We start from the raw sequence: 18,463 nt of genomic DNA on the forward strand, positions 1-18,463 counted from the left end.
CCCGAGTCATTAGTTTCAGTGAAATGTGTTTTTGCTGCAATGTTAGCACACATTTCTAACACTTAGGTAAACTGTAGCGAGATAACCACTTTGACGCAAATGGTGCAGTAAGCACATTGCCTGGATGCTGAGTCATCACGAAGCCGACACTGAGGGGACCGGACGACAAGTCGCGAAAAAGGAGGGGGGGAGGGGGGGGGGGGGGGGGGGAAGGCACGCACGCAAACACACTAGATTAAAATGCCAATGCATTTCCTCGATTAAGAAGCACTATGAATTTCAGACATGCAAGTCAGCATAAATGAATTTTTTTCTTTATTTTTATGCACAGATGTGATGCCTGCAAAAGGAAAAAAACCTACAAATGCAAGCAACAGTTTCCAGGTGGAATGGTAAACCTATCAAATAATAAAAACAAAATTGGAACATTCATTCACGCATGCACTGTGAAATCTCTATAAATGAAGATGCCACACACACACACACACACACGCTTCACACCCAGTCAGAAAACAGTCACATCAAGAAAAAGATGCTCTTTTTGCTTTCTTGTTTCACTGTACAAAGCTTCTAATTCCATTTGAGCTTCTGGATTCCTGAGGGTTTGACGGAGTCACACGCTTGCATTGCTGAAATCTATAGATTAAAAAAAGAAAAGAAAATCTTTCAGCCTTTCCACTGGTGAAGAAGGAAGAGCAGCGGAGTTGTACTATGTGCCGCCATCTACAAGCAACGGCGGCAACCAGACAACCGGCAAGCCGGTTGTCTAGTCGCCGTTGTCGTTTATAGATGGCGGTAGCTGTCCAGAGGGTTGTGTCGAGATTTATTTGTCCACGGACACGAAACTGGGGAAACTAGCCTTTACCAGCTTTGCTGTAAAAAGAAAAAAAAAAAAAAGAACAAGCTTTGGGGAGATTTTTGTATGGGACTCAACCTTACCTGTCAAACAATTTCTTTTCCTGTTAGCAAGAGATGGCTAAAAACATGCTATCGCTGGGTGCAGCCTGTGCTGAACGATGCAGAAAACTAAGAATAGGATTGTAGTCTTCGGGTTAGAAGCTTAGCACTGCCTCGGCCAAAATAGTAAGGCATTGAAAATCCAAGAAACACTGGCTACTGAGCGCAGTCTTGCATTGCCATTGAGTGAAAATCGGTCACTTAGGTGCATACTTACTGGGCTGAGCACACCCACCTACTATCGACCTGCTCATCTTACACGTTGAACATAAATTGACATACATTTATGTAAATGCCAGAAAAATTGAACTTGGTAGCTTTTTGTATAAAATTGCTGTTGAAGAAAAATATAATAATTTAAAGTTATTACGAGCTTAGCAGGTAGTCAACTAGCATTCTAACAAAAGTTACTAATTTCAAACAAAAATGATTGTACAAAAAAAAGAAGAAAAAAATGAAGAGTTGCATTTTATGCATAAAGACAAACTTTGCATTTGACCATACTTCTTGCAGATTTTTTTTTTTTAAATCTAAATGTGAATTATAATTATTTGTCATTCAAAGTAAAAACCAAAGTTAGTAAGCCAAAATATATCAACTATTGCCTAATTTTCTGGGAAACTGACCATATTGGCACTTGTGTGCAAATACTTTAGCCGTCATCACATAGCTGGAGTTGTAAACCAGAACAGTTATCATAATTCCAGAATGTAAAAATAATACCACAGAGCTGTATGTTTATAACTGAACCCAATTCAACAAAGGTGAATAAACTTCTAACATTTGAAGAAATTGAACACAAGTCATAAATATAAAATATGTTGCAAACCAGCAAGGTACAGCCCATTTCTAAATCTGCTCACTCAAACTGGGAACAATCTATTTAAAACAAATCGTTTGCAGAGCTACATTTTAGGCAATCCATTAAACCTAAAGAGATGTGGCCCTTGAACATGCCTCGTAATCTGAATAAAAAAATCATAGCAAAAGAAAAATCCTTGGCTTGCATAGTTTATGAAATAAACATGTGTTCCTCCATCATTCTGGGTGTTCGACGAAGATGAATCACAAGCAAAGACCTTGTTAGTGCACTAACCAGGGTATCTTAATTTACAAAATGGTAGGAGATGTTTCTATACAAAAAAACAATAACAGAATGTAAACAACCAAGACTATCAGCATCATCCCTATGAATTCTTTTTACAAAAATGCATCACTATAAACAACATGCTCAATGAGAACACAGTGGCAAATGTGCCCATAAAAACAGAGCTACATACAGAATACAAAGAAAAAACGCAAGGCAGTCATCATTGTTTAGTTTCCATTTGAGGATAGAAGAGACATCCCTTCTTATTGACTTAAATTTCAAAATAACTAGTAGAACAAAACATTAACCCCAAAACACCAGTCGTTTCTAAGCCACATAAAAGCCAGGCCCAATTTTTCCCATATCAGCTAACATCGTAGTCTGCCTGCTGCCCAGAAGTAGATGTCGAATTGCAAATATTTTGTCAGCAATTAAGGATACACTAATTCCACAATTGTTGTCTTTAAGCTAACCATAAACTAACCCTATTCTACCACTTCCTCGAGGAAATAACCAGTGGCATTGACTTCTTCCGTTAACTTGACATGGACAAAAGGGGGCCACTAAAGCAAGGTAGACAATAAATTTAGCTTTGTACAGACAGAACCAACTTGCCTGTCATCATTAAGAAATTTTAACTTTTAATAAAATATGCGCAAAAGAAAACGCTGTTGTAAGAGATGGTAGCCCAAGGCATTCCCTTTCTGCCCATTTCCACAGAATGGCAGCAATAGGGGTGCGGCAGACGAGGCCAGCACAATTCTCCGAGACCACACCAGTTGAATCCTAAAATCACTTGTGCCAGGTGTTCTCTAAAAAAACAGTATTCCACCTATAAAACAAGCTTCATTATATGTATATCAATTAGTAAGTACATCGTAAGCCTACACTATCGATATAACTTATTTTAAAGAAACCTTCTAGGTGAAGGCGGGGAGGAGGATAGCCACACCCCACAGTTTTCGTTCCAGCTAGAATTCCGCCAAACCTCGCATTTCAAATCCAGTGATCCGACACTCTAAAAACCAGGCTATCCGTCCACAATGTTCCCGAAAATTACTCGCAAAGAATGCTGCCTAGAGAGTAAAGTCAATCGAAGGAAACGCAAATCACAGCTGCAACCCAGTGGCATCTCCAAAGAAGCAAGTGAGGGGTCACTTTCACCGACGGCCAATTTCCCACCCCGGCTGCAGCAGAACGGCACAGATACACCCAACACGCGACCGGCCTTTGCATCTGGCGTCTTCTCTTTGACGTTGCTGTAGCCTGCACAGGTTGCCACGGCCTGCACAGACATAGAGAATGTCCCCGGCACCGGAACATTCACCCGGCAGGTGTGTATTGCTTTTATGAGCACGACTTGTTTGCAGATGGAAGGACGGCGAGGAACGATGTGATGTGACGATGTGAAGTTGACGTAGACCACTCAGCCGTTGGGAGGTAGGGAAGCCGTGTCCAGCTGTTCCTTGAATTCGCTGAAGAGGCGCTGGAGCCTCAAGTTCGAAGCCAACACAGGGAGGATCTCCCGTAGCAAGTCCCGCTTATTTACACCCTAGAAGAGAAAATTGCACAACGAATGACACCAACAGTCTCCTGTACACGAGGCCACAGAACATGCATAGTTTGCCTAAATACAGTGTAGACTGCATATAACGTATGTCGCGGGAGTCGCGAAAATCCGCACTATAAGTGGTACCGCGCTATAACCAAAACATAAATTTTTCAGGCCAAAATACATGCCATCACACAACTTACCTTTGTAAAAGAATTTATTTTAAGTTAGATGAAAAATAAAGCTTAGTTTGAGGAAAGTCTTTATTTCACCAGACTAGTACAGTTCTCTCTCAAGTGTGTCACACATTTCGAAAGAAATGAGAGACTTTTGCCTGGCGCAGCCTTTTATTGACGTCGCAGGTTGCGGACGGACGTTGCGAGCGTTCAGGATTGCTAACCCTAATCACTTTTCTCCAGTGATGAAAACGCGTGAAAATTCGCATCCTTTATACGGTGCGCGCCAGTAATACCCTCAACTTGAGCACAGGCATGAAATGCTCCAAATAAGAAATCCGGGCGATGTTCGAAAACACAAATGCTTAGAAAGCACCACTGTAGTCGAAGTAAACAAACACGACGACACGGGCGTTTCTGCCGTCTTGAGTGTGTCGCCACAACATCGCCGCACGAGTAGGTGGATCTTCCCTTCTAGTACGTGCTGGGTTATCATAGCGACACACAACGAAAATTCACAGTCAAGGGTAGCGCTTTCACGCGGACCGATGAGCTTCCACCACGCTTTAGTTCACTTTAACGCCGTCTACGTCGACGATCACAACCGACGCCATGTTCGCGGATAGAAGCAGCCGGCCCGCGACCGGCATGCAACGCGCGCGAACACTTCTCGACCTGCGGTTGGTCTGTCGTTGCGGTTGTTTGTTTCCAACGCAGCGGAGGGACGCACGCACGTGAACGACACATGTGTGCGTCCCTCCGTCGCTATGGCAACTGAAGCCTCTCTCTTCGCTTCTCCCCGATTCTTCGAGCCTTCGAGCAACCTCCTTGCCCCGCGAGTGCTGCTTGCGGCCATTGCGGCTCGCGCCGTTATCTAGTGTCGCACAGGGAAGCGTGCTCGCTGCGCCGCTCAGTCGGCGCGCTGTTCCAAAAACCGCACTATAACCGGTATTTCCCTTCGTGCGCCTGCATTTTAAGCGGTATGTAAATAGATGGAGTTCTGTAGGAGGCGAACCGGTGGTTTAGAAAAGCCGCGTTATACCCGGTCCTGCACTATAAGCGGTTACGTTGTAAGTGGTCTATACTGTACGTCATTCCTCATTTCTTCTGTCTCGCTGCTTAACTAGAAGGACCTATTGGTATGCAGGAATGTGTAAACTTGGGTGTAAGAATCGCTGCTTGACATTTGCTCGTTAAAAGCTACGCCACGGTTTTTAACACTATTTTTTACAATATTATACAATTTGTCCAACCGTCGCGTTACTACTCGTTCAGTATTAGTAGAGGTTTAAGACATACAGCACATCCAGCCTTTCCTGTTCGGGAGCTACCTTGCAGCATGGAGGAAAGTACCACATTTATTCTAATCTAGGCCAGCACTGATTCTAGGCCGACCCTGGGAAATTGAAAGGTAAAAAAAGAATCCTCAATTGTAAGCCAATCGAAGAGGTAAAAAACCACCAATTAAAATGAAATAATATTTATTCGGATGCGGAAAAACTCACGAAAACATCCAGACTGAAATCATCACTAGACTCTGTCACTGAAGTTTCTGTCAAAGTGACGTTCGTTACCAGAGGCTAAACCCAAAATGCCGCATGAACTTTTGGGCCCAGCCCCTGCTCGCTTCCGTTCACGCCGTGATAATTTGGTTTTTTTCGGGATGGCCGACACAATATCAGAAACATGGGCGCAGACAGAACAAACAATTCTGAACATATTTCGACAGTCGCTTAATCTACAAATATCGGACGAAGCTATTGTTCGGGCCCATAGAATCGGCACGTTTTGTCAGAACAAATGCCGCCCAGTCATCGTCAAATTCGCGTCCTACAAATTGAAAGACAACGTTCTTCTCTCAAGAGCCCCCCTGAAAGCAAAACGCATAACAGTAAGCGAAGACTACTCAATTGGGACACGTATCGCACGAAAAAAACTAATCGATTTCGCGAAAGAAAAAGGCGGCACTTTTAAGCTTCGACATAACAGAATTCACATTAACAATAAATGCTATGCTTTTGATCTCACCACCGAAAATGTGTACGAGGTTGGCCCCTCTACTACGCCGGTTGTTACTGTCACACAGAATTCCCTGCCCGCTAATGACTCATCTCAGCCATCAACATCGCAATAACAGGCCGCGAGGGGTAGAGTGTCTCTTTCACCTGTCTCTGATGTATCGGTACTTTTTACAAATATTAGAAGCCTCATTAAAAAATGAGACGACTTGTGTTCTATTGTGGATTCAACAGCTGCTGATGTTGTTGTTTTAACGGAAACTTGGCTCACTGGGAGGGTGCATGATTGCGAACTTTTTTATGAACCTAAAAGGTACAATATTTACAGGAACGATCGGCAAGATAGGTGCGGTGGGGGCGTTTTAGTTGCCATTGCAAGTCATATTGATTCTTTTTGTTTAAACATAGCTAGTGATTTAGAAATAGTTTGGGTATGTCTTGGTACTAATCACATGAAGTGGATCATGGGAGTTTGCTATAGGCCGCCCTCGTGCTCATCATTTTTCATTAAAGCTTTGCAGGACTCCATAAATCTGGTCGTCATTCGCTTTCCCAGTTCGCCAATTTTTCTGTTGGGAGATTTTAATTATCCTGATATTGTGTGGACAGGTAATAACCCACCAACAGGCACACCCTCATCTGCCTCATCTGAATGCAATGATTTTGTTAGCCTCTGTTTAGATTTTTGTTTCACGCAACTAGTTACCCAACCAACCAGAGTGACCCCATTGACGGCGAACGTATTAGACCTTGTTCTCGCTACTCATCCTGAACTCGTTTCACCCATCTCCTATCTTCCAGGGCTTAGTGATCATTCCATATTGCATTTTAATGTAAAAGCAGCAGTACCGAAACCATCAACTAATGTAAAGCAAATTCGAGATTACGCCAAAGCTAACTTTGATAAAATTAATCTTGACCTTGCAACTTTCCTCGATGAATATTTATCACTCTTCTCAAGTCGCTCAGTAGAAGAAAACTGGAACTTTTTCAAAACCGAAGTTAATAAACTAACAAATCAGTACATTCCCTTAAGGAGAGTTATCGAAAACTCTCAGTCACCCTGGTTCACCAGAGCCTTAAAACGCTTATCAAACAAAAAAAAGCGTCTATTTCGCGCCGCAAAATTATCCACGTGCGAGCACCGTTGGTTGCGTTATCGTACTGCTGCTGAAGTGTACAAAAAAGCAATTGAAAACGCCAAACTAGAATTCATGACTCATAGCCTACCCGCAATGTTGATCAACAATCCTAGACAATTCTGGAACACAATAAACAAAAAGACGCAGTCATCTATCACACTAAAAAGCGCAAATGGTGATTGTATAGCCAGCGATGAGTGTTTAAATTTATTAAATAGTACTTTTGCAAATTCATTCTCTACTGATAACATGCACGATTTCCCTTCGCTAAAAAGTGCCGATTACTTGCCCATGGATCCTCTTTTTCTTGATTACGTTGGCGTCGGTCGTATCATAGATAAACTCAAACTGTCATCTTCAGCAGGTGTGGACGGCATTAATTCCAAGTTTTTACAAAACACTAAACAATACTCCTCAATTATTTTAACAAAATTATTTGAACAATCTATACAAGACGCTGTTCTCCCATCAGACTGGAAGGTAGGGAAGGTGGTACCCATTCACAAGGCTGGAGATAAACATTCCCCTCTTAATTATCGTCCGATCTCAATAACCAGCATTCCTTGCAAACTTCTTGAACATATAATTTTTTCTCACCTCGTCAACTTCTTAGAATCTAACAACTTCTTCAACAATGCCCAACACGGTTTTCGAAAAACATTTTCATGTGAGACCCAACTGCTATCTTTCACGAATGACCTACATCACATTCTGGACGGAGGATCCCAGGCGGACTGCATTTTCCTGGATTTCGCCAAAGCATTTGACAAAGTTTCTCACAATCTTCTGCTTCTAAAACTTTCCAAACTTAACATAGACAATAACGTTCTCGCATGGATACAGTCTTTTTTAACTCAATGGTCTCAATTTGTCACTGTGAATAACAATAACTCCTCTTTTGTCAAAGTTGCGTCAGGGGTTCCGCAAGGGACAGTCTTAGGGCCGTTGCTATTCTTAATTTATATTAACGACCTACCCACTAGTGTCTCTTCGTCCGTGTCTCTGTTCGCTGACGACTGTGTACTTTACCGTGAGATTCTCAATCATAATGACACCTGTATACTCCAATCAGACATTAATGCTATTTACCGTTGGTCTGACTCGTGGTCTATGAAGCTTAACACTAACAAATGCAAGGTCATGCGTGTGTCTCGCCAGTCTCAGGACTCTCCTAACTATTTCCTTAATAATGCTCATCTAGAACCGGTATCTTCGTACAAATATTTAGGCGTACATATAGCTTCTAACCTTTCATGGAAAACACATATTCAGCATATTTCAGCTAACGCTAACCGAATGTTAGGTTACATCAAGCGAAATTTTTCATTAGCCCCTGTCTCACTGAAATTAACTCTTTACAAAGTTTTAATTCGTCCCAAGTTAGAATATGCAGCTTCTGTCTGGGATCCCGGACTAGTCACTCTCGTATCTACATTGGAAGCCGTTCAGAACAGATCCGCTCGTTTCATCCTCACAAACTATCACCGCACCGCTAGCGTCACCTCTATGAAAACAACTCTCTCATTACCACCTTTATCCCTACGTCGTAAAATTTCTCGTCTTTCCCTATTCCATAAAATGTATCACCATAATTCTTTCCTGCGCGACAAATTAATTGCTCGGCCTGTCTATGTTTCCTCCCGTCTTGATCATCAACATAAGGTGGGCATTCCTAACTCTATCACAACCACGTTTTATTCATCTTTCGTTCCCCGTACATCCCAGGAGTGGAACCACCTTCCCCGGTCGATCGCCATTATCACGGACTCTGAGCTCTTTAAAAGTACAATAACTAATTACTTTATTACTGAGTGTGTCTAAATATGTATTATGTTATTTGCATTAACCTTCTTGTTGCTCTCCCCCTCTCTAATGCCTTCGGGCCCTGAGGGTATAATAAATGAAATGAAATGAAATGAACTCCATTTGGGGCGCACCCTGTGCTTTTGCAATTCCACTCGCTTCTGAGCGGATTATTTCCATGGTCACAGGCAGTGCCGCTGCTCTTTGAGCTTCAATGAAGCTCGAAATGCTGCGAATGAGATTATTTTATGTGCAGAGTATGCACCTGGTGCAGAATATGCATCTCGTAAGGAACGAAAGCTAAACCGTATAAAAGTTCTAGAGAAAAAAAAAAGCAGCTGCTGTTGGATGTCACTAAAGATCCAATTTTATGGCGCAAACATAATCTATCTACCCTAAACGTCACAGAAAACCCAAAGTTACAGCCATGTGTGCCTTTTTTTCTCGTTAAAAACACAACCTAACACCACGGCGACTTTTTTTATGTATGTATATCTCAGAAAAAGGGCATTTTGCATTATTTGGTCCCCATTTAAAGGAGTAAAAAGGGCACCCGGGATTTTATATCACATAAATAAACAGACAGGTGTTAAATCTGAGTAAACAGGCTTAAACAATATAAAGTAAGAAAAAAAACCACATGGTTAGGTGGCGCAAGTCACCGTCCAACTGCTGCAACGAATTCATTTTTCCGTCCATCTATCCTGTTTTAAAGAGCCTAGATTTCAAAGAGGGAGCAAGCGAAACTGAAACCACGGAGACGGCTCCAGCGCAGAATGGTCGTAAGTGCGCATGTGTTGTGTTGTCGCATCAAACGAAGGCTAGCAAACGGAACAGCGACGACGCCTGCCCTGTCTGCCCAATCCCAATCGACGCTTTCGTCTTTTCGTCACCTTCTCGCTGTTCGTAATTCAAACGCGGCTATCGAACGGTTGGAAACCCTCTCAGATCTAGGCACACTATTTTCCCGTTCCGTTCCGTTTCGTTCCGAATCAAAATTTGCGGCTTGCGGTTAAAAAAAAAACCACGACAACTTGGTTGGTTTTTATCGGCATGGTTAACGCGGTCTTCTTTCTGTGATCATGCAGTCACCGATTTCTGTGAGCACGGCAAGTGTGTTTTACATAGGCGCTTCAATTTGAAACAAGGGGCTTTACTCGTGAAAAGAATTAGGCATGGCGCGGAATCCCGGCTTCCCAACAATTCCTCCCTGGAAGCGGCGCAAACGGGATGTTTCGGTTGCGATTTAAGGGTAGATTGTGTCACGATCGTGAGTAAATCTGCGTGCTATGAAGTTTGTGGCATTCGTTACTTTTCTTTTTTCTAACCTGAGCATTAAATTTTTGTGGAATGGTGGGACCAAGAGGTGTTTCTCGCATGGTCCGTTTAACATAACGGCGCTTACATCGGAAAAAAATGGCTTTTTGTGTCAGCTCCGCGCCGACCGCGCGTCCTTGGCCGAATATATTGAATATTTGAGTGACCGAATACTAGGAATTCGATTCGCAAATCAAATTATTCGGGAACTTTCTATTCGATTCAATATCATATATTTGAGTATTCGCACACCCTAAGAAATTTTTCTTCCGGTGAAGGCCGCAACCCAATCTTGAAGGTCGAAATTTCAGAATAAAACTGCAACCGTTACTTAAGCGCATGTTTCTCACAACACACATAAATGGCTCACACCTCATCTTCAGTATCACAGAGCAAAGTGTATGTCAACAGATCTTTCCAAATGTGTGTGCATAGGGTGCTCCGCTACCCTAACAAAACAATGTTCGCAGTGCCAGCTTAGTCTCCACAGAAAGACAAATTAGTGCGCTCACCAGAATGCAAGGCTGCCACGTGAGTGAGGTAGCACCGACAGGTCCCAGAAGACTGGAGCAGAGGTCCTTGAGCCGAATCTCAAGCCCTGCAACAATAGAAAACATTCGTCACTCAACATCCTCCCGGGCCAAATTGGACCCCAAACATAGGGCACGCACCCTCCGTCGAAACAGAACGCAGTGTCCGACACCGATTGAGATATTCACCCACCCCAAAGGGGCAGATGGCACCCTGGTGCCTGGAGTACATCTCCAACCGCAGCGTTTACCGCGTCTTCAAAAGTCGTCCCTCAATTTCCACCCGATACCATCGCGGAAGGGTAGCCGTTGCCCGCCACAATCCCGACGGCAGTGCGGCAGTGGAGGCGAATGCGGCAAACGCCCGACCTGCTGTAGGCACTCCGCAGCTGGACGGCTGGCGGAAACCAAAGCGGGCACGGGACGGGACGCCGCAACGACGATGACAACGAGCCTCACGTCCGTTGGCCTTTTTTGCCGGCATTTCTACGACCAACCGCCAGGATCGCGACATCCGACATCACGGGAGCCGGCATCACGACATCACGGAAGCTGGCATGACATGCCGGCTTCTGTGACGCAATTCGTTCTCACTTTGGGACCACTTTCGATGCACGGGCGGGATCAGATGGTCAATGCATTGGTCGGAAACGCCGTCCGGGTACCATAACAGGCCAGAAGTGGGTTTGACGCACGATGCCTCAAAACAAAATGAGCGCACCTTGAAATTCGGACAAAGGTTGAGTTCTCTTGACAAAGAAGCCGTGCCCTTACCTTCAGAGGCGAGGTACCGGACCAGGGTGAGCGTCCAGAAGCGGTACTCGTGTCCCGAGCGCAGTGCCAGCGCGGCGCTCACTTGACCGTCCAGGAAGCTCAGCGTGCCCGCCTGCTGTAGCGAGGGTCCCGCATGGAACACCGACCTGGCCCCCCGGGGCCCCCTGAAACAATTTCCAATCACGCATGTAAAGACCCACGATGCACGACGAGGAATAATGAGGCACATGAAGAACTAAGAATAGCTGAGAAGTAGGTAAGCACAGCCCTATAGCGGTACTTAACGGCCTTTAAGTTAGCGGTAGAATGGTGCATAAAACAGCAATGAGTCTCGAGTAGCATGGTAAAGTCCTTAAATTTATTGTTGCGAGTCCCCTAACCGTTGGAGAAATATCTACCCTTTACTGCCGGTGGAAACAATTCGAAATAATTTTGGTGAATCATCCAGGACATCAGTTACTCCTATACTCATTTTCACATCAAGAACTGTAGTAAAAAAAGTCCGGCTCCTCGTGGAGCATTACTAACTTTCCCCTTTATGTGGGACTTAACATTCGCGAGGACCTAATTTTTGTGAATTTTGCGAATCGCCTACAATTCCAAAGAATAGGTCCTGCGAATAATTCCGGTAAAATGTAAACACACTGAAATCTATATTGAGATTCTACTGCGTCGCAAAAATTAGAACCCGCAAATAATTCCAGAACTTCAGCTTTCACCTAAATTGCAAAATAGTGAGCCCGCAAAAAATATGTCGTTTACAGTATATGTAGGTGCATTTTAGATTAGATATGCGTTATCTTATCAAGACGTACACGTTCCAAATGCCGCATCGCTTCTTCTTCCATAACCAAATCTTGTAATAACTACTTTGCATGGCGTATAAAGAATGCACAAAACATGCTTTTCTTCTTGGGGTGAAAATGAGTGGTCTACACCTATACAATCCAGACTACTAAAAATATTTAAAAAACAAACAAACCTGCCTTTCACAGAAGAGAAAGCACTGGGGCTCATGAAACTTCACTGTTGAAGTGGCATGCTTAAGTATCTATTAGGATGATAGAAAACCTTGAAACTATCGGAGAACAGAGCTAAACCATTAAGAGGAGAAAAAAAAAAGGGGACAGGCAGCATCTCATTCCTGGGGTTTACCATCACATTCAAAAGGCTCCAGCTCGCCTGCACTCTAAGAATTTTTTCATCTATTAAAATGTGCAAATAATAGAAAAAACAGAATTCAGGCCTCATAGCTTAATGCCAGTTTCGCAGCACTTCTCAGTTTGCCAGGACGATATGCAGTTGCACTATATCAATGGGTGTTCCATTTCATAACCATGAGGGGTCCAAAGAGCTAGCAAACCTCATTCAAACCACGGGTGAGGCTGAGGCCCCTCTAAGCTCAGCTTATGTTTATGTTTCTTACTGACGCCCACCAACAGCAACATGCCTTCCCAGTGGTGCATCACAACACGGACAAAACAAAACACACAAATCAAACACTATACACGCAAAAATATTGAACAAAATTATTTTTAAAAAATCCCTAAGACAGCCTTGACATCACTGAGTTTTTTTAAAATAACTTAAAGGAATGAACACATCAACTGAAGACAACGAAACACCGTTAAAGGGGTCATGACACGCGTTTCCAACGTTTTCCTGTTTAGCTTTCCTCCTCAACTCATAAATTGCGCATTCCACCAAACAGTTCAAGAAGACGAAAAGAGGGGAGGCCATCCTTGCTCAAGAACTGGTTTGTGTGCCCGGACAGGCGGCTGATTGGTCCGGCAAGCGCGTAGTTACCACCACAATGTCAGCTTAGGGGTGAAGGGAATAAGTGAGGTCTGGTTTCGTGTGACGTGCATTTGGACCCAAAGACGCGCTTTTGGGACCGCGGGTGTATCAAAGTGAAAAGGCAGAGAGAGAGCTTACGAAGGGGAGGAGGTATGAAATAGTCCGCTGTTTTCAAATTTTCGCACTGAAAGTCAGGCTTTTGTCTTTCTACCTTTCTTCTTTTGGCCCACTGAACAATGTGCTATTTGTTGTGTTTTTAATACGAGCGACTAGGTAAGACAGGACAGAAAAACCAACTGCTCCATCTCGTGCTCCGTTCGTATCCCCCTTCCTCGTCCTCATCCACCAGCAGCCAGGATCAGCTTGCAGACACAACACAATCCCCCCTCGAAGCAGAGTTCAACAGGGGGAGAACCCGTCTGGAGGTTTCTTATTCCTTGTGGACTTTTGTGGAGCTGGAAGCGGCAGCTGTGTATTTGCTCCAGCTTCTGGATTTGCGTAGTCCACCTGTACTTCGTGTCTTGCTGGAATGCGTGTTCGAGACAACCTCGATGAATTCCAGCATCCTCCTCCTGACGTGACGAAGGTGCTTGGCCCCACCGCTTCATGAATTCTTTCAGGCGGGCCGAACGATGGTGTTCCCTTCGGTCGGTGTGTAGGGATCTTTACCCGTACATAATCTCCTACCCCGCTGTAAATGGTTTGGCTCTCCGCCTATCATCTGTGTATTGCTTGCTGTGCTTGTGGTAATTAACAATGCGTTGGCGGAGTTGCTGCATTTCAATGTGAACGGGCTTGTCAAAACTTGGGAAGCCCACAATGTCCATACGGGTCCGCATTTTACGTCCGTGGATGAGCTCAGTGGGGGAGAGCTTCGTCTCTGCATGTGGTATGCTTCGGTAGACACCCAGAAACTCCTCAAGGCCTGTACGAACGTTGCCTTGTTCCTGCAGGATAGTCTGGACATACTACTGCTTAAGCACTCGGTTGAAGCGCTCAACCTGACCATTTGCTTGTGGATGGTATATCGCAGACCAATGGTGGGAAATCCCTCTGGACTTCAGGAACTCCCGGAATATGCGGGATTAAAACTGTGGGCCGTGATCAGAAACAATCACCTCTGGATGCCCTTCCCGGCTGAAGATTCTAATGAGGAATTCACATACAGCTTCAGCCGTAACTTGGTTACAAAAAGCTACCTCTGGCCACTTACTGAAGTAGTCAACTAGGGTGACTGCAAATCTGAATTGCGATGGAAGTTTGTAGAAAGGTCCGACAATGTCTATTCCTAATTGTCTCCATGCCCCTGATGGGAATGGAACTGGTTGTAGGGGTGCCGCCGCCGTCACAGCTGTCTTGTCGTTCGTCTGACAGGTGTGGCAGTCTCTAATGTAGGTGTCGACTTTGATGTCCATTCTGGGCCATCAGAAGCGCTGGCGTAGACGCTGCTTCGTCCGCACAATTCCTGGATGTGACTCGTGAGCTAGATCGATGAGTCGACGCCGTAGCGAAATAGGTGGAACCAACACTTCACCACGTAGTAGTAAGCCATCCACGGAAGAAAGCTCTTCTCGGAATTTGTAGTATGTTGATAGTACTTTATCACGTTGTTCCTCGCGACCCCATCTGGTGCAAATAACTGAATTACTCGAGGCAAATCAGGGTCTTGCCTAATTTCTTCTTGATCGATTGTGCATAAATTGTAGGGGTGTGCGAATACCGAACAGTAGTTTTCGAATCGAATACCGAATCGAATCAAGAAAAAAAAAGCCGAATATCGAATCGAATATCGAATAGTGATTTTAATTGTAGAAATTTTTCAAAGTGTGCTGCAAATGAAATTATTTTATGTGCAGAGTATGCACCTGTTACAGAATATGCATCTTGTGCAGAACAAAAGCTAAAATGTAAAAAAATTCTGGTGAAAAAAATAAATAAAAGCAGTTGCTGTTGGATGTTGGGCACTAAAGATCCAATTTTATGGCACAAATATAATCTATCTTCCCTAAACGTCACAAAAAAACCAAAGTTACAGTCACGCATGCCTTTTTTAAGGCCAACCTAACACTGCAACTTTTTTTTATAAATGTTTGCATATCTCAGGAAAGGGGCATTTTGCGATATTTGGTTTTCACTTTAAGGAAGAAAAAGGGCACCCGGGATTTTATTTCATGTAAATGAACAGAAAGGTGTTAAATCTTAGTAAACAGGCTTCAACAATATAATCTGAAGTAAGAAAAAAAAAGCGTGGTTAGGTGGCGCAAGACACCGTCCAACTGCCGCTATGCATCCATTTTTCCGTCTATCTATCCTGTTTTAGAGAGCCTTGATTTAAAAGAGGGAGCAAGCGAAACTGAAACCACGGAGATGGCTCCAGTGCAGATTGGTCGCAAGTGCGCATGTGTTGAGTTGCCGCGAGGAAAAAAGCGAGCAAGCAGAAGGGCGACGACGCCTGCTCTCCCTGCCCTGCCTGCCCGATCCCGATCGACGCTTTCGTTTTTTCGTCACCTTCTCGCAGTTCGTAATTCAAACGCGGCTATCGAACGGTTGGAAACCCTCTCAAATCTAGGCACACTATTTTTCCGTTCCATTTCATTCTGAATCAGAATTTGCGGCTTGAGGTTCCAAAAGAACGACGACGATAACTCGGCTGGTTTTATCGGCGTGTCTAACGTGGTTTTCTTTCTGTGATCGTGCAGTCGCCGATTTCTGTGAGTGCGGCCAAGTGTGTTTTACATCGGTGCTTCAATTTGAAACGAGGGGCTTTACTCGTGAAAAGAATTAGGCATGGCGCGGGATTTCGGCCTCCCAACAATTCCTCTCTGGAAGCGGCGCAAACGGGATCTTTCGGTTCTGATTCAAGGGTAGGTTGTACCACGATTGTGAGTAAATCTGCGTGCTATAAAGTTTGTGGCGTTCGTTACTTTTCTTTTTTCTAACCTGTGCGTTAGATTTTTGTGGAATGGTAAGACCAAGAGCTGTTTTTCGCATGGTTTGTCTAACATCACGGCGCTTACATTGGGGGGAAAAATGGCTTTTTTTGTCAGCTCTGCGCCGACCGCGCGTCTTTGGCCGAATATATTGAATATTCGAGTGACCGAATACTAGGAATTCAATTCGCAAATCGAATTATTCGGGAACTTTCTATTCGATTCAAATTTGTATATTCGAGTATTCGCACACCCCTAATAAATTGCGTACCAGGCAAGTGAATTCTTACTCGTTGTCACTGCCCTCGCTGCTATCTTAAGGATTCGGAGTAGGCAGGCGTGACAGTGCGTCTGCTACAACATTGTCGTTTCCTTTCTGGTAATGTACCTCTTAGTCATACCTGAAGAGTCGCATAGCCCATCTGGCTATCCTCATTGATTGCGCCAATAGTTGTGTTTTTAATACGAGCGACTAGGTAAGACAGGACCGAAAAACCAACTGCTCCATTTCGTGCTCCGTTCGTATCCCCCTTCCTTGTCCTTGTCCACTAGCAGCCAGGATCAGCTTACAGACACAAACACTATTAGTAAAATCCCAATCTAAAATGATTTATCCCAACCCAAGATTGGTTTCATGGGCCCTTTAAAGGCTTCCATATGGGTGAGAGATGGGAGCACCCGCCAACAAAACACACACAAAAGCTTACGGTGAGGAGACTTGAGCGTAACACTTTGCCGCTTCAATTAAAGTTTTAGACGTGGCCCATCAATCACGCACCTGTACATGTTGTGTTGTAGAGAACCCAGGGGTAGGGCAGAGCCGTTCATCCCGTCCAACGGCGGCATCGAGGCATAATGGTCTGAGCAGTGCGCCACAGCATCCTCGCCTCCAGTGAGCAGCAGCCTGCAACAGCCTTGGTTTAAAATGCAGCACGAGTCTCCATCACCCGTAGATTGAGCCACATATGACCATAACAATATCAGAAACCACCTTAGTGCCCCTTAAAGGGAGGCACTCCCTTGGAGGGTCTACTTTTTAAGTATTTGTGCCAGGTCAATGAAATTTTTTGGGTATTTTAAACGTCAAAACTTAGGAGGCTACACCAACTTTCAACCCAAAAGGTTTATTTTTTGACAAGTTACAGCCTTATTCGTTGAAAAAAATGTACATGTAGCAGTACCAAAAGAAAAAAACTATAGTTTCAAAATATGAATAAAAAGGCACAATTTTTTTTGTTGGGATATAACGCTGAATGACTAAACTAATTGGTAGTAGGCTTGAAATAATTTTTAAGGCCATATTTCACGTAAAAATTAACTTTCAATAATGGTATGAATTTTTATTTTTTTTTCTTGTTTCACAAACGTCAACATTTTTGTGCGAAGAAATAACAATTTGCAAAAGGTAAGCGCATAGCCGAGTTCTCCAGTAAATTTCATGCCAAAAAAGCCATACATTAGACTTGGGGGCGCTTAACTCATCGAACGATAGTTTTAGAGCTGTGAAAAAATGGTGAAAACATGAAGCTGAGAAAAAACGGTTTGAAAGTTCGAACAGTGTTTTAGTTTAGATGGGGCTTGCCATTTCATCTAAAATGCTCCAGGGGCATATGTCACTCGTTCCTCTGCACGGTCCCTCTGTGCCTTGGCCACAGCTACCATCTTCCTTTTTTTGTGGGACATCTTGGAGAATTCAAGCGCTTTCACTTGGGCCTTCGCAACCTTCATCTTGGTGGCCCTCTCTCCGTATGACGCTTGGTAGCTCCCTGGCTGTATGCCCATTTCCAACAGAGCTTCCTGATTCGCTAGGACGAGCCACGTGATGTGGCTCGTGCTAGCGAATCAGAGCTCTTGTTTCGCCAGCTTGACCAATAAGAGCGTGCACAGCTAAGTTTTCTACGGGGTTTTACGGTCTGTGAGCACGATATCGCGAACAATGCTGCGAACAGAACGAAAGAGGGCGAGACGCTCATTCCAACGAGGGGGGCCTGTTTATGCTAGTTCTAAGAAACGGGGAGGGAGCGTGCTTTGAAAATGGCACATTTTCGTAATCGGCCGCGTCGTCAGCGCGCACGTGCGGCCGCCAGCACTTCGAAAATAATTTATTTCGGAGTAAATACTTTACTTACAGGAATAAAATTTTTGGACAGCATTCTTTATGAGTTGTAAAAGCTGGTCAGCCTATTTTCCAAAAATGTGACTTTTTTGAAAAAAATCGCGATTCCTAGGCCGTGCCTCCCCTTAAGGGGGGACACTACCCAAAAAAGTAAATTTTTGAACCACTTGTCTGATTTAAATTATATGTACAGGGCTTGTTTCTGTTGATGTTGAGAACATTTCTGCCAATTTTTGTTAACCTGGGTGAAGTACAAAAAAA

General features: G+C 44.0%; 1 protein-coding gene across 1 annotated transcript in view; it reads right to left on the reverse strand.

The window, feature by feature from the left end:
• Positions 1–292: 292 nt before the first annotated feature.
• The window catches only part of LOC8029109 (protein HIRA), a 73,946-nt gene continuing 55,775 nt past the window's right edge, over positions 293–18,463 (reverse strand). Inside the window, exons 23-26 of the mRNA XM_040223130.3 lie at positions 16,865–16,990; positions 11,360–11,523; positions 10,568–10,653; positions 293–3,599 (exon numbers count right to left, since the gene is read on the reverse strand). Of these exons, the coding sequence (XP_040079064.2) occupies positions 3,474–3,599; positions 10,568–10,653; positions 11,360–11,523; positions 16,865–16,990 (502 nt within the window). The 3' untranslated portion in view covers positions 293–3,473. The remainder of the gene's footprint in view (positions 3,600–10,567; positions 10,654–11,359; positions 11,524–16,864; positions 16,991–18,463) is intronic.

This window comes from Ixodes scapularis, unplaced genomic scaffold (genome assembly GCF_016920785.2).
Source record: "Ixodes scapularis isolate PalLabHiFi unplaced genomic scaffold, ASM1692078v2 PGA_scaffold1__304_contigs__length_218370807, whole genome shotgun sequence".
In the NCBI taxonomy this organism is placed as follows: domain Eukaryota; kingdom Metazoa; phylum Arthropoda; class Arachnida; order Ixodida; family Ixodidae; genus Ixodes; species Ixodes scapularis.